General features: G+C 45.6%; 1 protein-coding gene across 2 annotated transcripts in view; it reads left to right on the top strand.

Moving 5' to 3' along the window:
• Positions 1-23,616, top strand: part of GNAO1 (G protein subunit alpha o1) — a 145,606-nt gene that overhangs the window by 30,432 nt on the left and 91,558 nt on the right. For both annotated transcript variants that reach the window (XM_048316994.1, XM_048316993.1), the window contains exon 3: positions 21,392-21,533. In XM_048316994.1, the coding sequence (XP_048172951.1) occupies positions 21,392-21,533 (142 nt within the window). The remainder of the gene's footprint in view (positions 1-21,391; positions 21,534-23,616) is intronic.

The following is a 23,616-nucleotide window of genomic DNA, read 5'->3' as shown; positions in this document are numbered from 1 at the left end:
CCATTCTTCCCAACACAGCCCAGGTAAGAGGTTCTACACCATGGGGGAAGAGGCAGCTCGCTGTTTTGTCTGTGTGTTACATGGGCACAGGCAGCAGCTGAGGCTGAGCTCACTCTGCCTTCTCCACTGTGTGCCACGGATCCAGGCAGCAAGAAAGCCGTTTGTGTGTCAGCAATGGGATCCCTGGTAAAAGGTGTCTAACTGCAGGATTAGTCACAACAGAAGTCGCTGTGCTAAGCACTGAATATCTCTTGGCTCTGCAAATCTTTAAGTTGGTGGTGGAGACGTAGGGGCGAGGCTGGAGCTGGTATTGTGACAAGGAGAGAGTGAGCAGTAAATTTGCCCTGGACAGTGGGTGCAGGGAACCACCCCTACCAGGTTCCGGCTCCCCTTTCCGAGCAGGTACTTTAAATTTCAGTCTGCTGTTAAACAACAGAACACTTACCTTCCATAGGGAGCACCAAGGGGAAATGCAAAGGATTTCCCTTGGAAAAGGAATGTCAACACTAGAAGCTCAGTCCTGAAGAGCCGAGGAGAGGAAAGGAGACAACATGTTCTGTTTCAGGGTCTGTTAGAGGTGCAGAGGAGGGAGACAAGAGGCTGGTTTGGGGTAGTGCAGACTGAAGAGGTTCGTGCACTGGTTGTGGGAGATAAGGAGAAGCACAAGCAGGAAATCAATTTCCCTGTGATCACCTCTGCCACGTGGCAGTCAAGCAAGCTGGGTTAGAGAGCAGACTGCAAGGCTGGTGCTCAAGGTACCCCCCAGCCCTATACTTCTGGGGTTCCTAAGGCACAGAGCTCTTTTTCTAAGGCAAGTGCTTTACATGTCCTGGAAATCCATGCTATGTGAACACGCTTCTGGCGCTACACCAGGAAAAGATGATAACTTGATTTTCCTCTTCCCCTAAGTTATCTCCACTCACTAGCTCTTATTTTATTTTCTCCATTTTCAAGGTTTTTTGTAAACCATTGTTTTTGTTACTTTTCCCTGTACTTGATTTTTTTCTTCCTCTGTAACCATTTTTCTAGACATTTGGGGTTTCTAATACTTTTGCTTCTGAACAGATTTTTTTTTTCCCTTTCTTTCCCCCATCCTGTTTTCTTTAGCCCCAGGTTTTTGCAGCTCTTACAGCTTCATTATCCTCTCCCAGCTTTCCCGGGAGGGGGCTGGAGCATACATCCCACTTGCTTTCCAAATGTTGACAAGAGTGTTTTGGAGGACGAGTGACTGACAGACAAACACCAGCCCCAAATACTCTGAATGCTCTGTTACTAATAGCTTTATTCTTGTCAACACCGTAAGCAAAATAACCCTTGAAAGGGATAGGCCATATTTTTAGCCAATCTTAAACTCAGCTTCTAAAAAATAACTTTATGCTCAGCTGTCTGTCTTACTCCTTGGCTCCATGTTCCCCAATCAGATCTTTAGAGGGTGGCTTTTCATGTTGGGGATACATAATTAGACTCTTGGAAGCTTGTTTTCTTCAGGCACCTGGCAGTGCCACAGAAGTCGGGTTTTGAGGCTGACCCACAGCTGGTAGCTGAGTAGGAAGTAGAAGGCAGGAGATACTCATCTGGGACTTTGCTGCATATTTGGTCCCATGGCTTGGACCTGCACAAAGGGACCAACAGGGTGAAGTTTGAACCCAACTAAAACTAACTGCTAACAAAGTGTCTGGGTTTCTCCACCACCTGCAGTCACCACCAAAGTCAAAGCTTGACTATTTCAGTATATCTTGAAGGAGTTAACATTTCAAACAGCTTAGGGAAGATAAATAAGGATGTTTCTGTGCTGGCCTTGGATATGCATGACCTTGCCTTTCTCCTCTCCTATTGGTTTTAGGACAAGCCAGATTAAGGAGTGATCTCTTTCAAACAGTCTTCAGTTTGTTAAGCTTGTAAACAACAGCAAGGGTGGAAACTTTTGCAAGATGGATAAGGTTTAGAAATGCTGGCTGAGATTTCCTTGTGCCGTGCTGTAAGGAATGTGTGCTAGTTAACAGGGCTAATTCGTTTTGCAGGAGCTCCTTTCCTGATGCTCCATGCATTTCCTTTTCCAGACAGGTCCCTGAGGTCTCCTGTTGCTTGCCAAGGCCACCACAGCCTTCAAAAAACAGGCCTCTGTGGGATATTATTGGGAGCAAGGAGGGGAACCTACCCCTGGGAGAAGGGACAGGGGCTTGGTCTCTGTAGTTTGAGCCTGGCTGTGAAAGCTCAGCATTGTTCCCCTAGCCAGGCACCCTACACTACCTGCCCTTGGATCAGCTGAGCTCCAAGCAGTGCTTTGACACCCAGCCAAGCTGAGAGCATTTCAGCTTGGCTCTAGTCTGTCTTCGCACAGCATTTGGTGTCAACACATCCTTCGCTGGAGCGGGGCAGGATCGGAGGCAGCATGCTCAGCAAGGGTTTTGTTCTTGCTACTCTGTTAGGCTGGAAAGAAGCCAGGCATCATCCGGGTAGTAGAGGCTGGTTTGTTGCTGATCAATTTGGGATTTTTTTCCTCTGCTCTGTCAGAAGGGATACAAACCAAAGATATTTTTGCAGTGGCAGCGTTAGAGGCTCCTGTGTTTGGGGTGCTCTCATTCATTTGTAAGGGATGACCTGCTTATGGCAAAACAACTCAGAAGCAATCATTAGGATAAAAATGGAAAGGTACACCGTTTTCTTTTATGGATTATCTGCAGTGGGGGTAGAAAGCAAGACCACTAGTTTAGAAAAACAAAGAGGGATTACAGAAGTGAGTGTTGCTGTACCTGAACTTGGTAGTGAGGGATGCCATCAAAAATTATCAAGCAGCCTATAAACAGCACCATGTAAGACATGGTGTTGAGCATAGAGTGAGTGTGCAGTGGGCTTGTAAGTGCCCACATTGTTTTTATTGCCTTTCAAACTGAGGGGATGTTTTTCCTGACATTATCTGGTCATGCTCCCAGTGCTATTCAGTGTTGCCATTCGTGTTTGGTGTGGTAGTATAAAAAGAGTACAACTCAGAGAAAGATATAGCTCAGAAATACTGGGGAAGAGCTGGAAGGGTTTCTGCAGACAGCAGGAGTGCTGCTGAAACAGCCCAGGAAAACCAATGAGGTAAAACTCAGTAACAAATATAAAGGTGCTGCATTTAAGAGGGAGAAACTACATTGTCCCAGAGCTGCGACTGTGCTTCACCCAAGTTAAGCCAAGTTCTTACAGGGGTATAGTCTGTACCAAGCAGCTGCCATGTGAAAATAGACTCAACATTTCGGAGCCAAGAGCCCAAATCTAGGTGAATATAGCAAAGGAAAACCACCCTGGTTGGTCACAGGAACTGTACCATTCCCTCTGTGAAATACCCTTTATCCACAGTTCTGCACATGCATGGAGCAGAGCAGACCCCCTTTCCCAAGCATACTCTGCTTTAAGATGCCACAGCTGCACATCCACTCAGGAGGATGGCAGGCCATGTCCACTGCTCATAGACAGACTGCTGGGAAGGATTTTCTCTCCAATCTAAGAGGCATCTTTTCTGCTAGCAGGGCTTTTGCTGTTCTTTTGGCAGTTTCAGCTGGATATGGAAAATCCTGCCCAGCTGCAGACTTTTAAGACATTGTTTTAGGACAAGACCTGTCAGCAGGAATGAGGCATTTTGATGGCGAGTCACTTATGCGGTGACTGTCACATGTACACAGGAGAGGCTATGTTTGCCTTTGTGCCTGCTGTCCTTTCTGTATCTGAAAAAAGCAAGAGCCAGTGCAGTGTTTTCCTTTGGCCATTCAGCATTGAGTGTACCAATAATAGCACAGTCAAATAGAGTTTAGGGGAAGGGACTGTGTCCTCTTCACAAGGGACATGGCCCTAGCATGCTGGGGATGGTGCTGCTACTCACATAATGAACAGAACGTGATTGTCCTTAGCACTTTCCCCAGTTCCCTTTGATCTTGGCATAAAGCTTTGGTGCCCCTGGTACTTCTGTGTGGTATGGGAATGTAAATGTAAAAGGCAGATCAGAATTCATATGCAAAAGCTTCCTCTAGTTTAAGAGGGAAGGTCAGAACAAGTTTCTTCACCCTTCAAGAGAGTGATGGGATGAGGGACAACCAGGTTCTCTCTTGTTTATTTCTATTTCAACCCTAGCCCACTGTGTCTAGTTGGAATCCAGCTCTGCAGAATTAAGACACCTTTCTTCCCACAAATCAAGGAGAAGTTGAAGAAAAGCTCTTGGAGGACTGGTGAGATGCTTTCAGGCTTCCCGGGTTAGATAGGTTCATGGTGCGATGTAATTGATTGCATTGCAGGGAGTGCCTTGGGAAGTCCCATCACTCCTAAATTTTGCAGTGAACAAACCCCACACATGGCCACAAAAATACACATTTTCCTGTCTCATGGGACACCCATCCTGTTTGTAGTGCATGCCCGAGGACAGGACACGTTGCTCTGACCAATAAAGAAAAGGAAGTTATATTGGAGGATGGTAGGGCAAATTTTTGTGCTAAAACTTAACTGACATCCATGCTGCAGACCTCCAGCCAAATTCTTGGCTAAAGACTTGCCAGGTTGAGTGAGTCTATGGAACCAAGTTTTTATGCAGGTGTGAATGAGCATGAGACCTCAGAAGCCAAGTGATGAAAGTTTACCAAAGTCAGAGACTTTTGCCATGGAGTTTCTTCAGTGGATTTTCACTCACCAGATTTTTTTTTTTCTCTGACCACCCTCAGGTTTTCATCCCTGTTTTCTGTATATCTCACATCTATTCTCTCACTGTGTTTTTTTCTTGAGCAGTTTTTAAAGCCTGCTGCAAATCCAACAGCCCTCAAGTTCATGTTGAACTTCTGAACCTACCCCGTTCAAGTGGGTGCTAAATCAGGCAGGACAAGTCAAGCCAGCTCTAATTCTGATGATAGCAATTGTGCTTTTGGAAAATAATTGAGAAACATTCTGCATTTAGACAAAGCTTGTCTAAGGGAGAGAGAACGTTTGTATTCTGCAACCCTGGTCTGCAGAGAGCCTGTGTTCAAGTAGGACATTTTAATAACATCCTTTATAGACAAGTGTTTTGCTTGGAACCCTTTTTTCCTCCCTCCACTCAGACAATTGTCAGAGAAGGGACTCACAGGGAACAAAATGGAATTACATCTATTCAGAAAATTAGAACAGCCCGCATTTCTTTCTTTCTGTGCTGAATTCATTACTAGCGGGGCTATAATCTGCATTTTTTTGCCTGAAGCACACTCCCATTCTTACCTCTTCACAGCAGTGCTGCTATTCTCACAGATAAACAGGTCCTCCCTGAATGGATTATAGCTTTCAGCCAAAGGCAGGCTGATGACAAGGGAAAAACAAACAAATGCATTCCCAGGGCCTGATCCAACTCTTCGGTAAGAAACTAGAGACACTTACAGATTTCAGCAGAGTTTCTATCCAGCACTTAACAACCCCTTTGCTGATGACTAATTGCACAGGGCCCAGGAAATTTGCGTAGTAAGGACTCAGCGTTAAGTACATTGTGTCTTTCCATCATCTGGCAGGTAGCTCAGGGGGATCGAGCCCATGGTCCCCTCCACAGCTGCGCTGCCAGCCGGATTCGACTGAACTCGGACACGTTGGCTTTCCATGTGACAGGATTCCTTCTGCTGCCGCAGGTTTGCAAGGTTTTATGAAGCTGTGAGTTCCTGGGTGGACAAACTAATAAAAGGAAGGTTCCAAATTGCCAAAGGTGGTTCCTGAAGGGAGTGGGGTAGCAAGAGGCAACACTAAATGAGCCGAGATTGACATTAATATTCATGCTTCAAGAAAAGGAGAGTGAGTAAAATAAGGAAATGAGGGGCAATTGAAAGAAAAATAAGCCAGAAATAGTATGTTGAGTTAGGAAGATACTAGGGAGGGGACAAGAGAGATCTGAATTGAACGATCAAGAAATCTTGTTGGTTTTGAGGCGCAAATAGTCCTCTGAGGTGACTCTGTTCCCCCAGCCCTGGCACGGGGGCCTGCCTGCCTTCTGCTGCCGCACCAATGGATCTGTGTCACTCCTGTGTACATCCTTCCATCCCGGGTGTTTAGCCAGCCAGGTTCTTCTTACTTCTCCCACTCAATTCTTGTGTGCTGCTGCGGCCAGGGACCAGTGCTTTCAGTAATAATAAGCTCACTATTGCTTTGAATTAGGAAGACTTTTATCAGCCCACTGTTCCTGTAATTTACCGTGGTTTAGAGTGATAATGAGGTTTTGGGTATGTAAAGAAACCCTAAAGTACACATGGAAATCAACACAAGGGAGTGCTACTCCGAGCCTTGGGCATTAGTGACTGTGAATGGGTGAGTGAGTGCTTAGCACAGGAAACCAAAGCAGGAGAGACAAAAGCCACACATAATCTTCATGGGCTGGGAAATGCTGTTTATCTTATTTGTTTAAATGACTGGAGAACAGAAAGCTTTTCTTTCCTTTTGTTGCTCAGGAGCTGTGTTACAGTTTAGCCTTAGCTGTGCACAGTTGCTTGCAAGACTTTGGCAAGGAAGCCCTTCCTGGGCTGGTCCTGTGTGGGACTGGGAGGTGGTCTGGGGAGTCCTGGAACCATGGGCATGAGTCCATCGCACCACCACAGAAACCAAAAGAATCGAAGGATTCCTTTCAGGCTTATTATGTCTGTAGAACCACAAATAAAAAACAAGGGGAGGGGAAGTTCTTTAATGTTATTTTGGGGTAAAATGTGAAATGCTTTCTTGCCAGGGATGGTTTCTAGAAACAAATGTAAACTGGCCACAAATACTCCTGCCAGTGGATATGCACCCTTTGAGTGGACAGTGGCATAATTGCATGTGCAAGTGGGGTTGGAAGCACGCTGGTTTGCTACCAGATTCCACAGCGGTGCAAATCGTTTGTAACATTCTTGGTACTCAATTAGTGCTCCCATCTATAATTTCAGAAGCCTCATTATAAGCCAGGGGGAGGAAACACCTCAGGCCTGTTATTTCTGCTGGCAACACTGGTACTAAAAATAGCTGTGTGAATGACATTGTGGAAGCTGGTTTTGAGTTTGTCAATAGATAAATTTTAACTGGATGGCAGGAATTATTTCTAAGGGATGAAATGTGTTATTCTATGGATTATTATTCCTAGAGAAGAGGTGAAAGCCTCATTGCTGAGGATCCTCTAAAGAAAGGATATAGGAATGAAGAGGAGGGAACAATCTTGCATCATGCCCTGATATTCTGAGGAATGTGGGATATTCTGGGAGGTATCAGTGAAAAACAGCAATAGAAGTTTCACTTCCAGATAAAGCAACCTCAAGGCTAGTCTGGTTCCTGGGGTTGGCAGTGGCAGACTGGAGCTCCAGTGCCCAGGTTCTCCCTTCAGAGGGCCAAATCCTGACCACTTTGAGCTGTGCATGGGCTGCCTGCTGCCACACATTTCTGGCAGGAGCTGGTGTGGCCACAACACCCCCAGGCCAACAGCGTGGTTGGGCTGTAGTGGTGTCACATGAGCTGCTGCAGAGACCAAGTGGGTCACTTGGCCTGCCCACGAGAGAGGCCCCTGGCTGGCCTGCAGGTGTCTGTACAGATATGTCTGCTCTCCATCCCTCAAAAGGGATGGCATCTTCACGCTGAAGTCCCGTGTGGCTCAGGCTCCAGGGTGTGAGGTGTTGGATGGGAGTCCCTCAGGACATCACAGCCTGCATCTTGGAGTCTTCCCTCATGCTGTGGTTTGGTCCCAGCAGGGTGTATTGGAGTGGTTTCAGCATGTGGCACCTTACAGAAGTCCCCAAGAGGCCAGGACACCAAGGGAAGAGAGAGGCTGTGTCCCATCCGTGCCTAGTCCTGGAGATGCTTGCAGAATGGTTTTCTCAGTGGACCTTTGACCCTGTCTCAGGCTCTTGTTTGGGCATTAGTTGGAATAAATGTGATTTTCAGGTCTCCAGTTCCCAAGTAGCGACACCTGTGACAATCCTTCCCAAAGTGGGGATGGGCTCATCCACCCCACCTGCCTTCCCCAGCCCTGCCAGGGCAGCAGCAGTGTTCAGCGTGAGTTATTCCATTTAACATTGTCAATTGATTGGTTAATGAGCCACTTGTTTGCCAAAGGTTACTCAGCACTATTGCCTCTGCTCACAGATTAGGTGCTACTTTTTATCATGCATTTTCTCATATTCTGTAGGTTGTAAATCTGTTATATGGATATTAGTAAGCCACAATCACCCTGTTTAAAGGGGACACTGGCAGACTTATTGGATGCTAAATCAGCACTCCCTTACCTATGTCTCCTAAGATTAGATCACCATTGTATTTGTTTTCTTTTCTTCCTGCCCACATCCCCCAAAGGGCAGAGGTGCTCCCAGCTCACCTCCCCACACCAGTAGTAAAGCTGGGAGCAGTTCCTGTTCGTGGGACTGCAGGTGACAGGAGGGAAGCCCAGCCAGAGAGGAAAGGGAAGGTCTGTGCTGTTTGGAAAACTTGAAAGCTCTGAGAAACAAATGAGTTGTCCAAACTTTCCTAGATACATTTTGGAAAAACAGAAATCTACACTATCAAAACGGCTCATCATCCAAATACCAGCCGTGCACCCACTGTGTGGGTGGGAAGAGAGAGTCAAAGAAGTCTATGCTCATTAAACCTCAGCCTCTCTGAATCTAATCAAACCTCTTCAGAAGGCAGTAATCTTTTACACTGGGGACAGTAAAATAATACTAGAGATAAGCTTAAACTCTGATGATCAGATGTGGAGTAAATTTATTACAATGCAGATTTACCATATCTAGCTGGTTGCTTTATAAGACAGTTCAAACAGTCACTTTGAACTGTCTAGCATCTTCTCAGGTACTCTTGGGAGAGACTTATAGGCAAATTTGCAAATTAAATCAATAAGGAATTTTTCAGTTGAAGATGAGGACATGGGGGATGACAAAGACTGATGAAAGCAGTAGGAGGAATATACTCATGTTCTGAGGTGTTTGCAGCAGTGGTTGCTTCCCAGCGTAATGGGCAAACACATTTACACATCTATTTAAATGTGGCTCTGCTCTCAGTTATTGTGTCTCCTGGAAAGACAGTGGTGGCTGAAGCAGAATGAGTCTGTACACCCAGGGGCAGCTGCTTGCACCATGGCACCTGCTGCCTCTGTGGGGTCTGGTGGCCATGAGGCAGTGCAGCCACAGGAGGGGATGGGGAAGAGGTGCCAGGCGTGCTCTCCGATGGCTGTCCCCAGACAATCGCTTCCCAGCAGTCTCCACCTTGCTTCTTGGTAGTGCAGTGCTCCTGGGGCTCCCATTAACAAAGAATGGGCCTGGGAAGGAGAACTTAAGTGCCGGTCTGGCTGTAAGCCAGGCTTTCACATGGAAGAATGTCTGGCCAGGGTACCCCAGATACTTGATTCTTGATCACTCCTTTCTCTGCTGGCAGGAGCTGCTGTGCCAAAAGCTGACATGAAGCTCTAGGAAAGTGCAGGGACCCATGCCTTACCCAGCAAGCGTGTGAGAGGTGTGCCTGGGGCACAAGGGCACTCTACAGATTCTGTCAGGGTGGCTGAGTCACCCAGGGATGCAGGGGAGCTTGTCTGCTTTGTGCCAATGGCCAGCCCTTGGTCTGCTGATTTTACAGGAATTCTGGTTAGAGCCCTGTCCTTCTCTCTCACTGCCACCGGGAGGTCACAGGACAGCACTTGGATCCGGTTACAAAGGGGCCAGCTCACTCTGCGGAGCAAGGACAAATAATTATTTGTGGTCTTTTGGCAGTGGGTGCATTCACTGTCTCATATGTTTGTACTCTTCCTCTACTGACAGCACCCCACCTCCCAGTTCCACCCAGCACCCCAGCAGCCTCACATGAAGGCTCTGACTGGCTGTCTCAGCTCAGAGAAACAGGAGAGAGAGAGTCACACAGAGGGACCCCAGAGCAGGTGTCCTCTGTGCCAGGAAATGCCATGAGACACTGAGGATGCCCAAGGTCTTCAAATCCTCTTTGAAACAGTATTGTGCTGGAATAGGTTTGCTGAAAACCTTGGAGAAGCGCTGGAAAAAACTGTTCCTTCATCTTTCTGTAGCAATTTTAGGTGGGAAACTCAGAGCTGAGGTGGGGCCTTCCCCCATTGCTACAGGTAAGGTATCTCTGGATGCATGTGCTGAGTTAGACCAGCCAAAGTCTTGTCCTCCCACTGGTATTTTCTGAACATCAGCTGCATCTGAGAATCACTGAAAGTTATTTGAATCCTTGTGGCAGGTATCAGGGAAAAGCTGTAAAAGCTGTGCATTTGTCTTCCCTTCAGATAACTTCTACACTTGTACTCAGAGAACAGGTTATGATTCAAATATATCCAAATGCATGTAATTAATCACAAGTGCAACATATCTCCTTCCTGCTGTGAAATCTTATTAGCAGTGTGGGCAGAATCCTAAAATACCGTATCTGCCAGGTTTTAGCTCAAAGTCTTCAGCTTGGAAAGCCTGAGTGAGCAGACCTGAGCAGCCAGGCTGGGAGAGCTCAGAACCATGACCTGGCATTACTGAGCACCAGGGCCCAAGGCAAGCTCTCCCCACCCCTGTTTGGGGAGCTGCCTACCCCTGCTCTATCAGAGCCACGCTTCAGCTGCAGGCAGACTTCCATGGGGCTCCAGTAAACGCAGAAACTTTGCAGCCCCGTTACAAGCAATAGCACGGCCAGACAGGCAAGGTTTGGGTTTCTGCTGCCAGCAGGAGTGACAGAGGCCTGCTGTTCCTCCCCCCAGGACTTGTATCTCATCTACACCAGCCATCCCCATTTTGACTGCAAAATTTTCCATTGATGGAGGATCCGTTGCAGTCTTCAGGGATTTTTCCCAGCAGCCAGATACTCTCCCTCGGCCTGCAATCTGTGGGGTGTGGTGTGGTGCTTGATGACATCCTCTGACGGAAAGGCAGCACATTGCAGAACTGGGAACACCATGACTCAAAAATCTCTGAGCTGAGATTAGTGGAGGCTAATGTCAGCTTGGCAGCACACCCAGGGACTCACTCAGAGATGGATCCCCTGAGCTGTAATTGTGCCAGAGAAGATGGACAGGATACAAGGAATGGCATAGTAGCTCTTTCCAGAATTGATTCCTTCTCAGCTTAACATGTTGAAACATCAAAAGTACTGAAAAACCCCCATCTGCCACCAGACCTAATCAAACACATCAATTATTGCTTCAGAAAGACAGTTGCTGCTAGATTTGATATCCCAAAAAAGCAAAGCTGCTTTAAAGCATCTTTTTATTTTAGCTGAGTGTTTTCATGACAGCACACAATTCCTAATGAGCGCTAATACAGCTAGGACACACAGAAAAATATGTCAACTGTGCAAAGATCAGCTCTAGACACAGAAGAGGAACTCTGAATCCCACTGTATTTCAGTAGAAGGAGGGGCTTTGGAGGCCAGGTTTGTTGCGTTAGGGCACGAACCAGGTGCATTCTACCAAAGCCTTGCTTTGATACACTGAGAGAGTAGTACACTCATTCTTAATGTATCAGTAAAATACAGAGGGTTGGCTTCTTATCGTGGGTTTTGGCAGTGGTACTGGATTGTGAGGATGAAATGCATGGGGCAATGAAGAGACTGTGCATACCTCTTGTTTCCTCTGTTGTCCACAGAATATTTGGTTATGGAGAGCATAATCTGAAAAGGTTTTGAGAGGCAAAGTCACCTTGCAGCTATCAAAACACTTCAGATGAGGCAGATGGGAAACCAAAAATATTATTTAGGTTTGGGCAGTAAAACTGACATTGAACCCATTTGCCTCGTTTTTCAGGCTTTGATGATAGTTAATGACAGCTTACAGAAGTTGTAAGTGATCTAAAAAAGCCATAAAAAGCTGCTTTGTGTCCTTGTTCAGGGGATGAATTTAACAAAACCATTATGGGGCTTTAAAACACTGTTTTGACTTTCTAGAACCAGCTGTGGGATGATCCAGCTGCAGTTGGGTCCCCCTTGCATCTAAGAGAACATTTAAGAGGATTAATCCCAATAATTTTAATTCAACAAAATGACCTTATGTAACACTACCGAGGAATTAATGAGAATTCTCTCATGTGGGTCATCACCAACCCGGTGGATTTTTTTTCCCTGAGGGATCTCATTGGTCTCAGGCAGAGCATGGACAAAGTAGATTGACTGTGCAGCACATTGCATGGGATGAGACGATAAGTCACTCAGAGCAGGAACACTTTTTCCTTTGCTTAATTATTATTTGGGAATGCACAACAAAGAATGCAGCTGTCAGCCTCCACTGGTGCTATTTGAAACCCTTTTGGCTCCGAGGCTTTTTCCACAGAAAAATGCAATCTCATCTAATGCAAATGCTGCTGCAGGAATCTGTAGTCCAGCTGTCTTTTTTTTAATAGAAAAAAGTCCTGATCTAATTGTTTTTGACTGTGTTTCTTTGCTGTTCTTACTGAGCTGAGCAGGATGCATATTAAAACTAATTAGGTGCATGTAGGGTATTCAATATTTGATCTTAATATTAAGGGCCCCAGGAGAGGGCACATTATCAAAGCTAACCAACTGCAAATTTTAGTAAAACCAAACTATGCCAGTGGCCTGACATTGCATAAAACCCAAGTCTGCGCTGCTCCCAGTTTTGTGCGGGACATGGGGGTTGGGGCAGCCTCTGCCTGTGCCCCTGCTTCCACCCTTTTCTTTCCATCTGGGCAGATCTTCCTCTCAGGAGCAGAGGAAACTGATTTGGGACAGGAAAAAGAGGGTCTATGTGTGGCTTCTGTATTAGCAAGTGTGATGGGATTTTCTTCCCCTGACTACACCCCTATAGTGCCATCCCCTGTCTGTGCTGTAGGGGAAGGGTCTGAGGTTTAGACTGGGGACTGAGCTGGGCACTGAATCCCTGCAGTTCCATGCTGGGAGTCAGATCCCAAGCCTGTGTACATCAGTGTACCTTCCCCAGCCAGCCCACAGGCTGACCCTCACCAGAACCAGCAGCTCCTGAGAAAGGAGGAGCTAATTTATAGTCATTAGCACTTGGGAGCAGAATAGTGCGTCTGGGTACCAGAACTCCTCTGGGGACCAGTGGCCAGCAATCTCTGCAGGAAAAAACTCATTAGGGTGCCTCAGGTGGGTAAAAGCACTGATATGGTTGACTGTGCACAATTAGGCTTGGTGTGGGTAATGCTTATTGTCATGGGTAAGCCATGGGACAAGAGGAAATGGCCTAAAGTTGAACCAGGAGAGGTTTAGATTAGATAATCAGAGGAATTGGAGGGGTTGTCAAGCGCTGGAACAGGCTGCGCAGGGAAGTGGCAGTCACCATCCCTGGATGCATTTAGAAGATGTGTAGATGTAGATGTGACACTTAGGGACCTGGTTTATTGGTGGACTTGGCAGTGCTGGGGTAAGGGTTGAATTCGTTGATCTTTGAGGTATTTTCCAACCTAAACAATTCTATGATTTTCCTGACTTTGTAGTGTTAAATTTCAAAGGATGACTACATTCCTATTGTGTTGGGTGGAGTACTAGCACAGTAGCTGGCTTTGCTCTGCCTGCTCAGCCTTGCCTTCTTTTGAAGTATCAGAACTGGTGTCTTTCATTCATCAACACTAATTAATTACTTTCAGGATGCAGTAGACTGTTTACACTCTTGAAATTGTTTTATACACACACTTAAAAACAAAGTATTTCACTCCACTGCTTCCTGTTGAAAATGTAAATGCTGAAACAGTCCTCATGCTGCAGAGATGGGAAGGTCATTGGTGCATCCCAAATGTGGGGTGCAGAAGCCAACCCAACACCCCAGTCCAATGAAGGACGCATGGCAGGAACCTCAGCATGCAGTCCAGGAAATTATCTCTCATCTCAGCTACAGCATTCAACCAAAGCAGGGATCACCCCTCAAGACAGCCCAAAGCCAAAATTAGGCATTGATGTAGAACTCAATTAAAAAATAATAATAATAATTAAAAGAAGACTAAGAGCTGCTTCCAAACAGCCACAGGGCTGCAGGGACACAGCACCATGTTGGGAGTGCTGTACATGTTTCTGGTTTAGGGCTGTATTAAACTGGAAATGAAGCGTATTCTGCAAATATTTTATACACCTGAAAACAATCTGAAATCAAAGGTTTTGGGGAAGATGCAGTATCTGATCCCTGTATGTCTGGAAGCTAATCACTGTTAGCTCAATAGCCGCTTGTCTACAGACAAAAATAAGATGGTAGCAGTGTTGATTCTGAGCAGACACGAGAGTTTCTTATAACACCATCTTCAATCTTTTTGACCAGCAGTTAAGGTGCATGGCTGGTTTTAAAGAGACGCCATGTAGGCATCAGAGGGACTTACAGGCATTAGGCACAAACTGAACTGCCTTAGAGGGGCAAGAATGCTTCTGCCTTGTACAGGTCCGTGAAACTTCTGCAATTGATTTGAGTAAGCTCGGCCATTTCCAGGGCTGTAGATTTTGGCAGCATTTCAATCGCCTGATGGATTTGCTTATTTTTTAACGTGAACCATCTGGTTAGTTAGAATAATATCTTTGCATGCAAGAAATACTTTGGTGGTAAGAATTCAGTTTTGAGTGACCCAAAAGCATTTCCTTCAGAAAGGAGATTTTCCCCAGCTGGGTGCCTATCACAGGGCTCCATCAGTATTTCTTGGACCAGTGTTAAAAGTCCAGGTTGAAAAAATTATGCTTTTTAAAATGAGCTCCATTTGCAGTTTTTAGATGACCCTGACTAAGGAAGTTGTTTCTCTTTTTTAAAAAAAGGGCATGTAGGCAAACAGTCATCCTAATTTTCATCTCGAAGAATTTCTTGTGGAAATAGGATGTACAACATGGCATTCTAGCACAGCTGGGGGGAAGAAGAATGAGAGTTTAGAGAGATTTGCACCCTGTCACGGAGGTCTGAACTGTGCCTTTGCAGTCTTTGAACACAAGGTCATGGGCATCTGCATTGATTTAGTTTAACATAATCCAGGAGTTTTTAATCGCATTTCAGGCTATTAAATGAGTGAGAAGAGAATCACTGGAATTTAGCTTCATAACTCCCCTGTAAACAAAGTTTTTAACCTCATCTCAAGATAAAAATAAATTTAAAGTAGCTGATTAGCAGGAGATTTTCCATCAGAATTTGATCATCCTCCTCTCTACATATTAAAGTCAGATTTTTGTGCTGTTTTTCCCCATTTACAAAGAAAGATTTCAGAGTTTTCTTCAGAATTAGATTTTTTCTTTTGACTCAAGCTCTGCCCAGCCCCACCAGAATAACCTGCCTGATTCTGGGTAGGAGATGAGAAAAATTATTTTTGAAAGAAAAATAGGGGGAGAAGGGAGAAGAAAAAAATTGAAAAGTTTGCTGAGCTATTGAAAAATAGATTCTGTGATGTGTTTGTTCCAAGATTCTCCATCGAAAATCCACCTTTGATCAGTCTGTACCATGAACGTGAATGTACTAATGGGACTCTCAACACCCTGAACAAAAATGTATCTGTGGGCGAATGCTCAGTTGTCCCTATAATGCCTCCTCCCTTCTGCCATGGCCCGAGTCACCTCCTCCCTTTTTAGGAGCACTTTACACCCACCAGCATCATCTCACACACTTTGCATTGTCTGGGAGGTTTTCCCTGCCCACAGTGTCATGTGGACTTGGAACACTCTGGAGACCTGAGCTTTCCTGAGGTGGAAGGAGGTGCTGCTGAGGAGCTCGGAGCCACCCAGGCTGGAGGGGAGCTGTGGGTGCCACACAGGGTGGTGCCACTGCCAGCCCAAACCAGCTCGGTGTCCCAGAGCCCCGAGAGCTGAAACTCATCACCAAGGCACAGGGCTCTGTAGGAAAGCTGTGCAATGACCTTTCAATTCCTTAATTTGTCCCAGTGAAGGTGGGCAGCAGGTCTGCTTTTATAGGAACTGGACCGTTCATTTGTAAGGTATTTGCTTGCAATACACTTCGAGTATAATAATCTCCTGGTGATTTCTTGCCTGGTTTTATTCAAGCAAATCACTGTAATTGTAGGGATGTGCATTGATATGGGAAAACTTCATTCAGCTGGAAACATCTTGCTGATTGAAAGTAAATCATCTTAGGTAAAACAGAAACAGTATGGGTTTTATTTTCTCTAGTAGGCAATTGGAAGTTTATAAGTATGTCTTTCACAGTGATGCAGACAGTTTGAAGCCACACAAAGTTCCCTGAATTTTGCAGGAAATGTTTCAGAGGCATTGGCTTGAGGTTTTGGAGCGATGACAAAGGGCAGGAGGCGAGACAGGGATTGTCAATTGGGGCACAAGAACCTGCATGTGAAGCTATGAAAAGAATGGAGGATGCTGAGCACTGGAAGCAAGAGGGGATGCAGGGATGTCCACAAATCTCCACTGCTGAGCATGCCATTCCCTCCTTCTGGCACAGAAAGGACAAGTTTAGTAAGATTAAATGTCTTCAGGTCAGCCATGTTTAAGGAAATTCTTAGTACATACTTATAGGCGCCATCTCAGAAATACAAACACTTCTCCTTAAGAGCTTTTGGAGGGCAGGTGAGGCACCAGAAGACAGGGAAAAAAATGTAAACATGGTGCCTGTCTCTAAATATAGAGGGAGAAAAGAGGAGTAAGAATTATAGACCAGTCAACTTCTAGAAGCTTTCAAGAGAATTGAACTATCAATCATATAATTTGCAACCAGGTAGGAGATAAAAAGGGAGATGAGTGACATCCAGCATGGATTATACAAAAATGAGGCATGTTAAACTAGTCTCATTTGATTTTCAGCAGAAGTAGGAGAGGAATAGTTGGTGCCATATCTAGATTTTGGGAAGGGTTTGTCAGAGTCCACTGGATTTTTATAAAGTGACCTGGAAAAATACTGCAGATAAACCTACTACAGGTCTTACACAAAAATGGGTGACTAGCACAACTCATTCTCAAAGTGTACAATTATCAGTGGCCTATGGTCAGAGCAGAGGACTCTGTCAGTCAGGACTCCACTGGGGTCCATGTCAATTTCCTTCTAAATTTCCATCAGTGAAACATGGATGGAAATACGTCATTACTCCTGGCATTGATGTGGAGCTGGGAGAGGTGCTTCAGCATATCAGAGGATAAACTTTACAGCTTCAAATGATCTTGGCAGACTGGAGAGGTGAGGACTGGGTCTAGTCTGGGGCACTGTGCCTCAAAGAGGAGGAGGAGGAGGACCTGCTTGGAGAAGGTGTAGGCAAGTGTCAGTGTGTTTACTAAACCTGGCTCAGGTTGGAAGGGCTGGAATAGCTTGGCTGGAACTGGTGTATGGGAATGACGATGACTGTAGCCTCTGCTCCAGGAAGTTTTCAGGATGATGGACATGTATTTCCCTCAGGAGTGAGCTGGGCAAACTGGCTCCGTGGTGAGATCAGCCTCCAGGTGAGCTCCAGCCCTACTGCACTGGAGCTGTCGTGGTGTGTCAGAGCCGCTGCTCCACAGCTGCTGGGGCCGTGCATATCAGCAGGGACACGCGGCAGAATCATCTCTGGCTTTGCCTTCTTAATGCATTCGTTGTGTAGTGAAAGGCTGAAGGCACGTAAGTGCTTTGTTGAACGGAAGCCAAAGCAAGCTGCTATGCAGAATGCACCCCCTGTTTCCAAGTACTTCATTTATTTTGTAATTAAGCAATAATTGCTGAGGCACTGGGCACTTCTTCAGGATTAATGACTTGCTGGGGGATGGCAGAAGATCTGATCTGTGGTGGAACCATTTTCTCCAGCAAATACCTGCCTGTTACTGCCATTCTGAAATGAGTACAACAACACAACATGCCAACATATGGGTTTTGCTGTTAGCAGCTGAGGGAAGGGGAGCAGGCATTTATGGGTACCTTAGGCAATCAGGTTGCTTCAGTTTTCTCTCACCATTCCATTTAGAGCACAGTGTTTTATTAGTCACTTGGTGAATGAAATGGCTTTGTAATTGCTCAGAATCACTTTTTTAAATTACAACACTCTCTCCCCCCCCCTCCACAGCCCCTGGGGATCCTCTTAAATCCCTTTTCTTCCTTTGCCCTGGAGTCAACCAGTTCTAGTGTGGCAAAGAGGAACCTGCTTGCAGCAGTTTCCTTTGTAATTCGGACACTGAGAAAAATATATGCCATTTAGAAAACAGAGGATTCACTTTTTTGGTGCTGAAAACCCTCTGCTCCCATAATTTGCACGTTGCTTAAGGAGTAGTTCACCCTGTCAAAAGCTTTAAAGATTTTACAGTCTTGGCATGCTGCTCACTTCTATTAGTTCCTACACCTGTATGTTTTTAATGGTCACAGCTCACTACAGCACACAAACCCCACTGCTTCTCCTGTCCTGTGGCAGCAGGAGCTGGCTCAAGCCATGTCCCATAGCAATACACCTCCGAGGAGTAGTGTTGGAGCTTTAAATGTCCTCTAGACAGTAAAGCACAATAGCAGGCAAGAAGAAAGGTGTATCCCAAACAGGTGAGTGGCAGCATGAATGTTTCCAAAGGACTATGGAAAAAGCTGCTCTGGGATTAGAGCCATCAGATCACCAAGGCAAGCAAATGGAGAAACATTTGTGAAAAGCATAGAGGACAATAAACCAGTTCACAGTGCCCTAGCAGGCTTTGTGTCAGGGGGGATTTGCTTGCACAAATACTAGGTAATGTGCTAACTGCGTGATCGATTAATCCGTAGGTACTTCCTACAGCAAAACTTCAATACTGGCATCCACAGTGCTGCTTTCAATCGCGATGGCTGCCTTCCCAGAGAGATTTCACACAGGAACAATCAGGGTGTTTTTTCTCCATGCTTTTTCTGCCCCCTTTAAAAGAATCAGTTTTCCTTCTGTGTTTGAACGGCGGCAGTGTTGCCCAGCTGCAGTGTGTTCACTGAGGGATCCCAGAGCCACTCTCCATCCCTTAATTCTGCCTCTTCAGCACCAAGAGCCCTGTTACTCGATAGGGAACTTACTGGCTTGGAGTATTTAGAAGTGAAAATGTCAGGCACCAACTTCATGGCACAAAGCTAAAAACAGTTTAAACTCTGAGGAAGACCAGAAACCAAAACTCACCTCTTTCCCCATACAGCTGTTGAGCCCTCTTTTTGCCTTCTAAATTGCTGAGTTGATGTCTGTCAGTGATAGTCAGAAACAAATCCTGCCCAAGCTGTGGACATCACTCCCATCTCCTCCAGCCTGGCCAACAGCTGGACCAAATAAATTTCAGCAGCATCCTTTTGAGGCCATTACACTGCCCCTTGTGCCTGTCCTCACCCTTTTCTTTTCCCCTTCTTATGTTTCCTTCTCTTAGTTGCCCAAAAACCCAGCGTTTATTCTTTCTTGCCCCAAAATCCAGCTGCTAGCCAACCACCCAGAAAGAATTAATTATTCCTGGTGATGCTTTCACAAACTGCCTGCCTGCCTCCTGTGGGACCCCTGCTCTACTGTGCTTCTTGCTGTCATGCTCAGAGCTGGGAGGCACTGGTGCTGTACAGTCTCTCTTGAATTCAAACAGAATTGATGCAGATCCTTGTGCCTTGTGCCACCCATAACTCTTTGGGTTTGACTGCTCCTTTTGGCAAAGAACACATTTCCCAGAAGTTCAGCAGCTTGTCTGAGTAACAGTAAATGATCCATAAGATCCAGTGCTGATACATGGCTCTGCTGCCCCACCTCCTTCCCCATCACTCAAATGCTACTGTTCCAAACCTCCCCACAATCACTGGATTCACAAAAAATTAAAGCTACAGAGTACAAGATCTGCTGTTGCCTATAGCTCTATCAAAATCAAAACAAGCTATAGAAATTTTTTTGGCAAATTGGCATGTCTGGATTTATTAAGTCAGAAAGGTTTTCATCCACCCCTGTTCTCCTCAGCATAGGTGAGGGGAACCAGCAGCCCCCTGTGCTGTTCCCACACACCAGCACCATTTGCCTTTGCTGGAGGGTACCCAAGCAGGGGACTCTGCCCAGTTTCTCAGATCAGTAGCTTAAAACTTTCATCACCAAATTATTTGAATGATTGTCTGTCTGAGGCTGTCTTTGCTTGTAGTCATGTTTTTCCAGGATGTAGGGCTTGATTGAGCAGCTCCTCCCAGGAGCTCAGTGTTCAGTGTTGAGTAAGCAAAGGTTGTGGTGGGGACAGCAGAGAGTCAGTCACTTGTGTTAGCAAACCTTTCTGTGAGCTTCACATCAGGGAAGGAGATCTCTGTCTTGGTCAGCATGTTTCTACCAGCCTTGTTCTTCATGTAGTCATCTGTTAATAACACTGGGCTAGCATCCAGCCCTGTTTTCCATCCCAGCACTGTATCTATTGCAAGCTCGTGGTGTGAGCTAGTCCTCCCTCTCTCCCAGGGGATGCGAGCACTTGTCAGGACCTTTGTTGGTGTGTATCTGATTTAGAAAAAAAAGGAATCAAAAATCCTGTTACAGAAAGGGTGCTAGGTTTTATCAGAGACCACATCTGTTACTGAAGGACCCTCTGTTGTCCAGTGACATCTGAGGATGAGCAAACAAGGATTTCACTTTAGCTAAGTAGATCATCCTCTCTTCCGACATTTAAGATAGGATCATAACTTATGTCTTCACTGGGAAGAATTATTGTCAAACACAATTAGCTTTGCAAATCCTAGCTGTTTTGTAGACACATCCAGGCTTAGTTCTGGAGTTACTTAGAGATGAATAAATTACAGGGGTCAGTCTTCTGACCTGAGCAAGGGACTGCAATAACTTGCACCATCAAATAGTTCCTTTGCAGAGTTTAATAGAGACCAATGCACAGAGCATCCAGTGTGCAGAGCTAGTAGGACTGTGGGTCACATTCCCATCTTGCTTTGGGAAGGGATAACATAACATGCCTTAAGGCAAAAAAAAATCTCAGCACTTACTCTAAAGGAGAGAGAAGGAGGGGGGAGGAGGTGTGGAGGGTAAGTACTTAAAGTGCTTCATAACTAAGACACTTCCCCTCTCCATGCCCGAGTCCCCGTGTGTACAGGGGTATTTCGAATCTGGTTCCTTTTGTAAGGTACCCCAGGAGTTACTACTACTAAAAGGACTAGACAAGAACTAGAGGGTTTCTCTCACTTGTTTCAGTCGTTAAGATCTGATCTGATGGTCGTTTGTCCACACTGAACATATTTCCATAGACCTTGACTGGGAAGGTAATGTAGGACCTCAGGAAACCTCCCTGCTGTGGCTGCTGAGCGGGCAAACACAAGGTGCTCCAGGCTCCAGTGTTTGCAGTTCATTTGGGAAGGAGGTACCATATGCACCAACTGTGCACAAAACCTTCTTGATAGAGAGCAAAAGGGATGCTAATTCCAGCACTGGGCTCAGACACACTACTGGTGAACAACCAGAAAGGTTTAAAAAGAAATGCTGACTAAATTGAGTGAATCAAGCCAGCAGATGTGCTCTTCAGAAGAGCACAGCTGTCTTTTAAATGTCTCTCCCACTGAAATTACATTCTCAAGAGATTTTGTCCTTTGCATTTTCTTCAGGATCATCCATGAGGATGGCTTCTCTGGAGAAGACGTGAAGCAGTACAAGCCAGTGGTGTACAGCAACACTATACAGTCACTGGCAGCCATTGTCCGTGCCATGGATACCTTGGGCATTGAGTACGGTGATAAGGAACGACGGGTAAGTCACAATCACCACTGCTTGCATAGAGACAGCTGAGCACCCAGAGACTCCAGAGCATGAACAGGAGACATTTGCACAATCTCAGTACCTTGGAGGGATAAGGAGGGAGAGGAGGAAATTTACATCACTGTTGTATGCCTGTTGCACATGCAGCCTGTGGAACAGATGCAATTGCATGCAATGTGCCATTTGTACACTTACATTGGGAAGTGTAGCCCTGGGGACCACTGTGTCACAACAGCTACAATCTCTCATGCCCTGGCAGTAGTCAGGCCAGGGCAGAAAAATAATCTGTTGTCTAGGGACAGCCTAGACAGAGGTACTGATAGATTTGAGGAAACAGTGAGAGCATGTGTCCTGTCTCCTGTGCATGTGTTGGACACACAGGCTGCATGGACGGATGAATCAGGGAGAAGTCTTGCTGCCGTTCAAAGCCCTTCCACCAGCTTGCTAATGTAGGAAAACTTTTAGGATTAATGTGATTGGGGCTCGACTGGCTTCTACTCACACATCCCCCATTTAAGCGTACCCAAACAGTGACTTCGGTTGCAAAGGGATGTATTATTTCAGTGAGGTTGGTATGGACAGGCTCTTAGGCAGCAGCGTTGGCATCTGTCTTATCAGAACAGCTATGTGATGCCTGGCAGCCTTCTTGTACCACACACCTAGGCCAGCTTGTCCTTTTACAGTTGCTACTCTGTGATTACTTTCACGAGCTCCCTATTTTTAAACAGTGGCTCCTCTGTGAGGTGCCCCTGCCAGCCTCTGCCTTGCCTTATTGCATTTCTGGCTCAGACCAAACCCACACAGAGGAACTCAGAACCCTAGAGTGAAGTCAAAACCACCCTTTTTGCATGCAGCAATCCCAGAGAAAGTAAAACTACTTGATTTTACTGGAAATAAAATAATTTCAGATTAAAGACCTGGTAAAGGCAAAGTCCTATATGCCAGTGAGTTGGTCATGACTATTTTTAGATAGCTATCAAATGACAGATGTACAACATACTCCAAACTCCTTATCTGAGTGTTGATAATAAAAGCATTCACTAGAATGGATGCCAAAATCCTGCTGTGGTGTTTCTGTATGAAGAGGTACCTTATTTCTCCCAATTGCAAAGAGGTACTTTGATTTCTTTGCATCTAGGGATTTTCCCATAGGAACTCTAAATCCTGGAGACATTTCCATCCCAAACATGGAGATGATACCATAATGGAGTTCTTGTGAGCTTGCCGAGAACTAATGCTGATGGCTTTCAAATTGAATACATTAATCTGTTGATTACTTGGTGACTCAGCTCTCAGCAAGGCAACGTATCTCGTTCAGCTAAAAACCTATGCCTGGGAAAACAGAAACAAATCATTCTCCATGTCTGATAAATAGTCTGTGGCAGACAGCTTTAAAATGTAAAATCCTTTTTTTTTTTTTTTAATGCTTAAATTCCTAATTTGAGGAGGGAAAATTCATCACTGCTTTAGTGCCAGGCCTGGCACAGTACAGGGTGTGGAGGAGGAGAGCTGTTATCAGGACTGCCAGGAATGAGAGGTGGAGTACTGGGCTGAACAGAATGTTGTGTCCGTTCATATTCCCATGGAAAAGATGCCAAATGTTCCTAGGGTTGTACGGTAACTCAGGCTGGAGAGGAGCTCAGGAAGTGTCGAGCCCAACCCCTGCTCAGGTAAAGTCTGAGGTCAAACCAGGTTGCTCAGGGCTCTATCCTGTTGGGTCTGAAATCATTCAAGGATGGAGTCTGCACCCCCTCTTTGGGCAACCTGCTCCACTGCTCTTACATTCCTCATGATGAAAAGATTTCTCCTTATGTCTAGTGTGAACCACTGTTGTTTCAATTTATGCTTTATGGCAATAGGGATCTTGTGTTATGCTTTGCAAAGTAAAAAGCAAGTTAGATTAAGTTCTCCCCAGCCTGGTTTCCCCTAAGATAAGTAGTTCTGGAGGAATTACTCCTGTCTTACGATGGTGTCATGGTGACTGTGTCAGACAAGCCTGCCACAAACCACTATAAACCAAACCACTGTCTGGGAGGGTGATTCAGGGTATCTGTTCCCTTCATAGATGGCAGAA

Source organism: Corvus hawaiiensis, chromosome 12 (assembly GCF_020740725.1).
Source record: "Corvus hawaiiensis isolate bCorHaw1 chromosome 12, bCorHaw1.pri.cur, whole genome shotgun sequence".
In the NCBI taxonomy this organism is placed as follows: domain Eukaryota; kingdom Metazoa; phylum Chordata; class Aves; order Passeriformes; family Corvidae; genus Corvus; species Corvus hawaiiensis.
The sequence above is the reverse complement of the archived record's forward strand: the minus strand, read 5'-3'. Positions and strand labels throughout refer to the sequence as shown.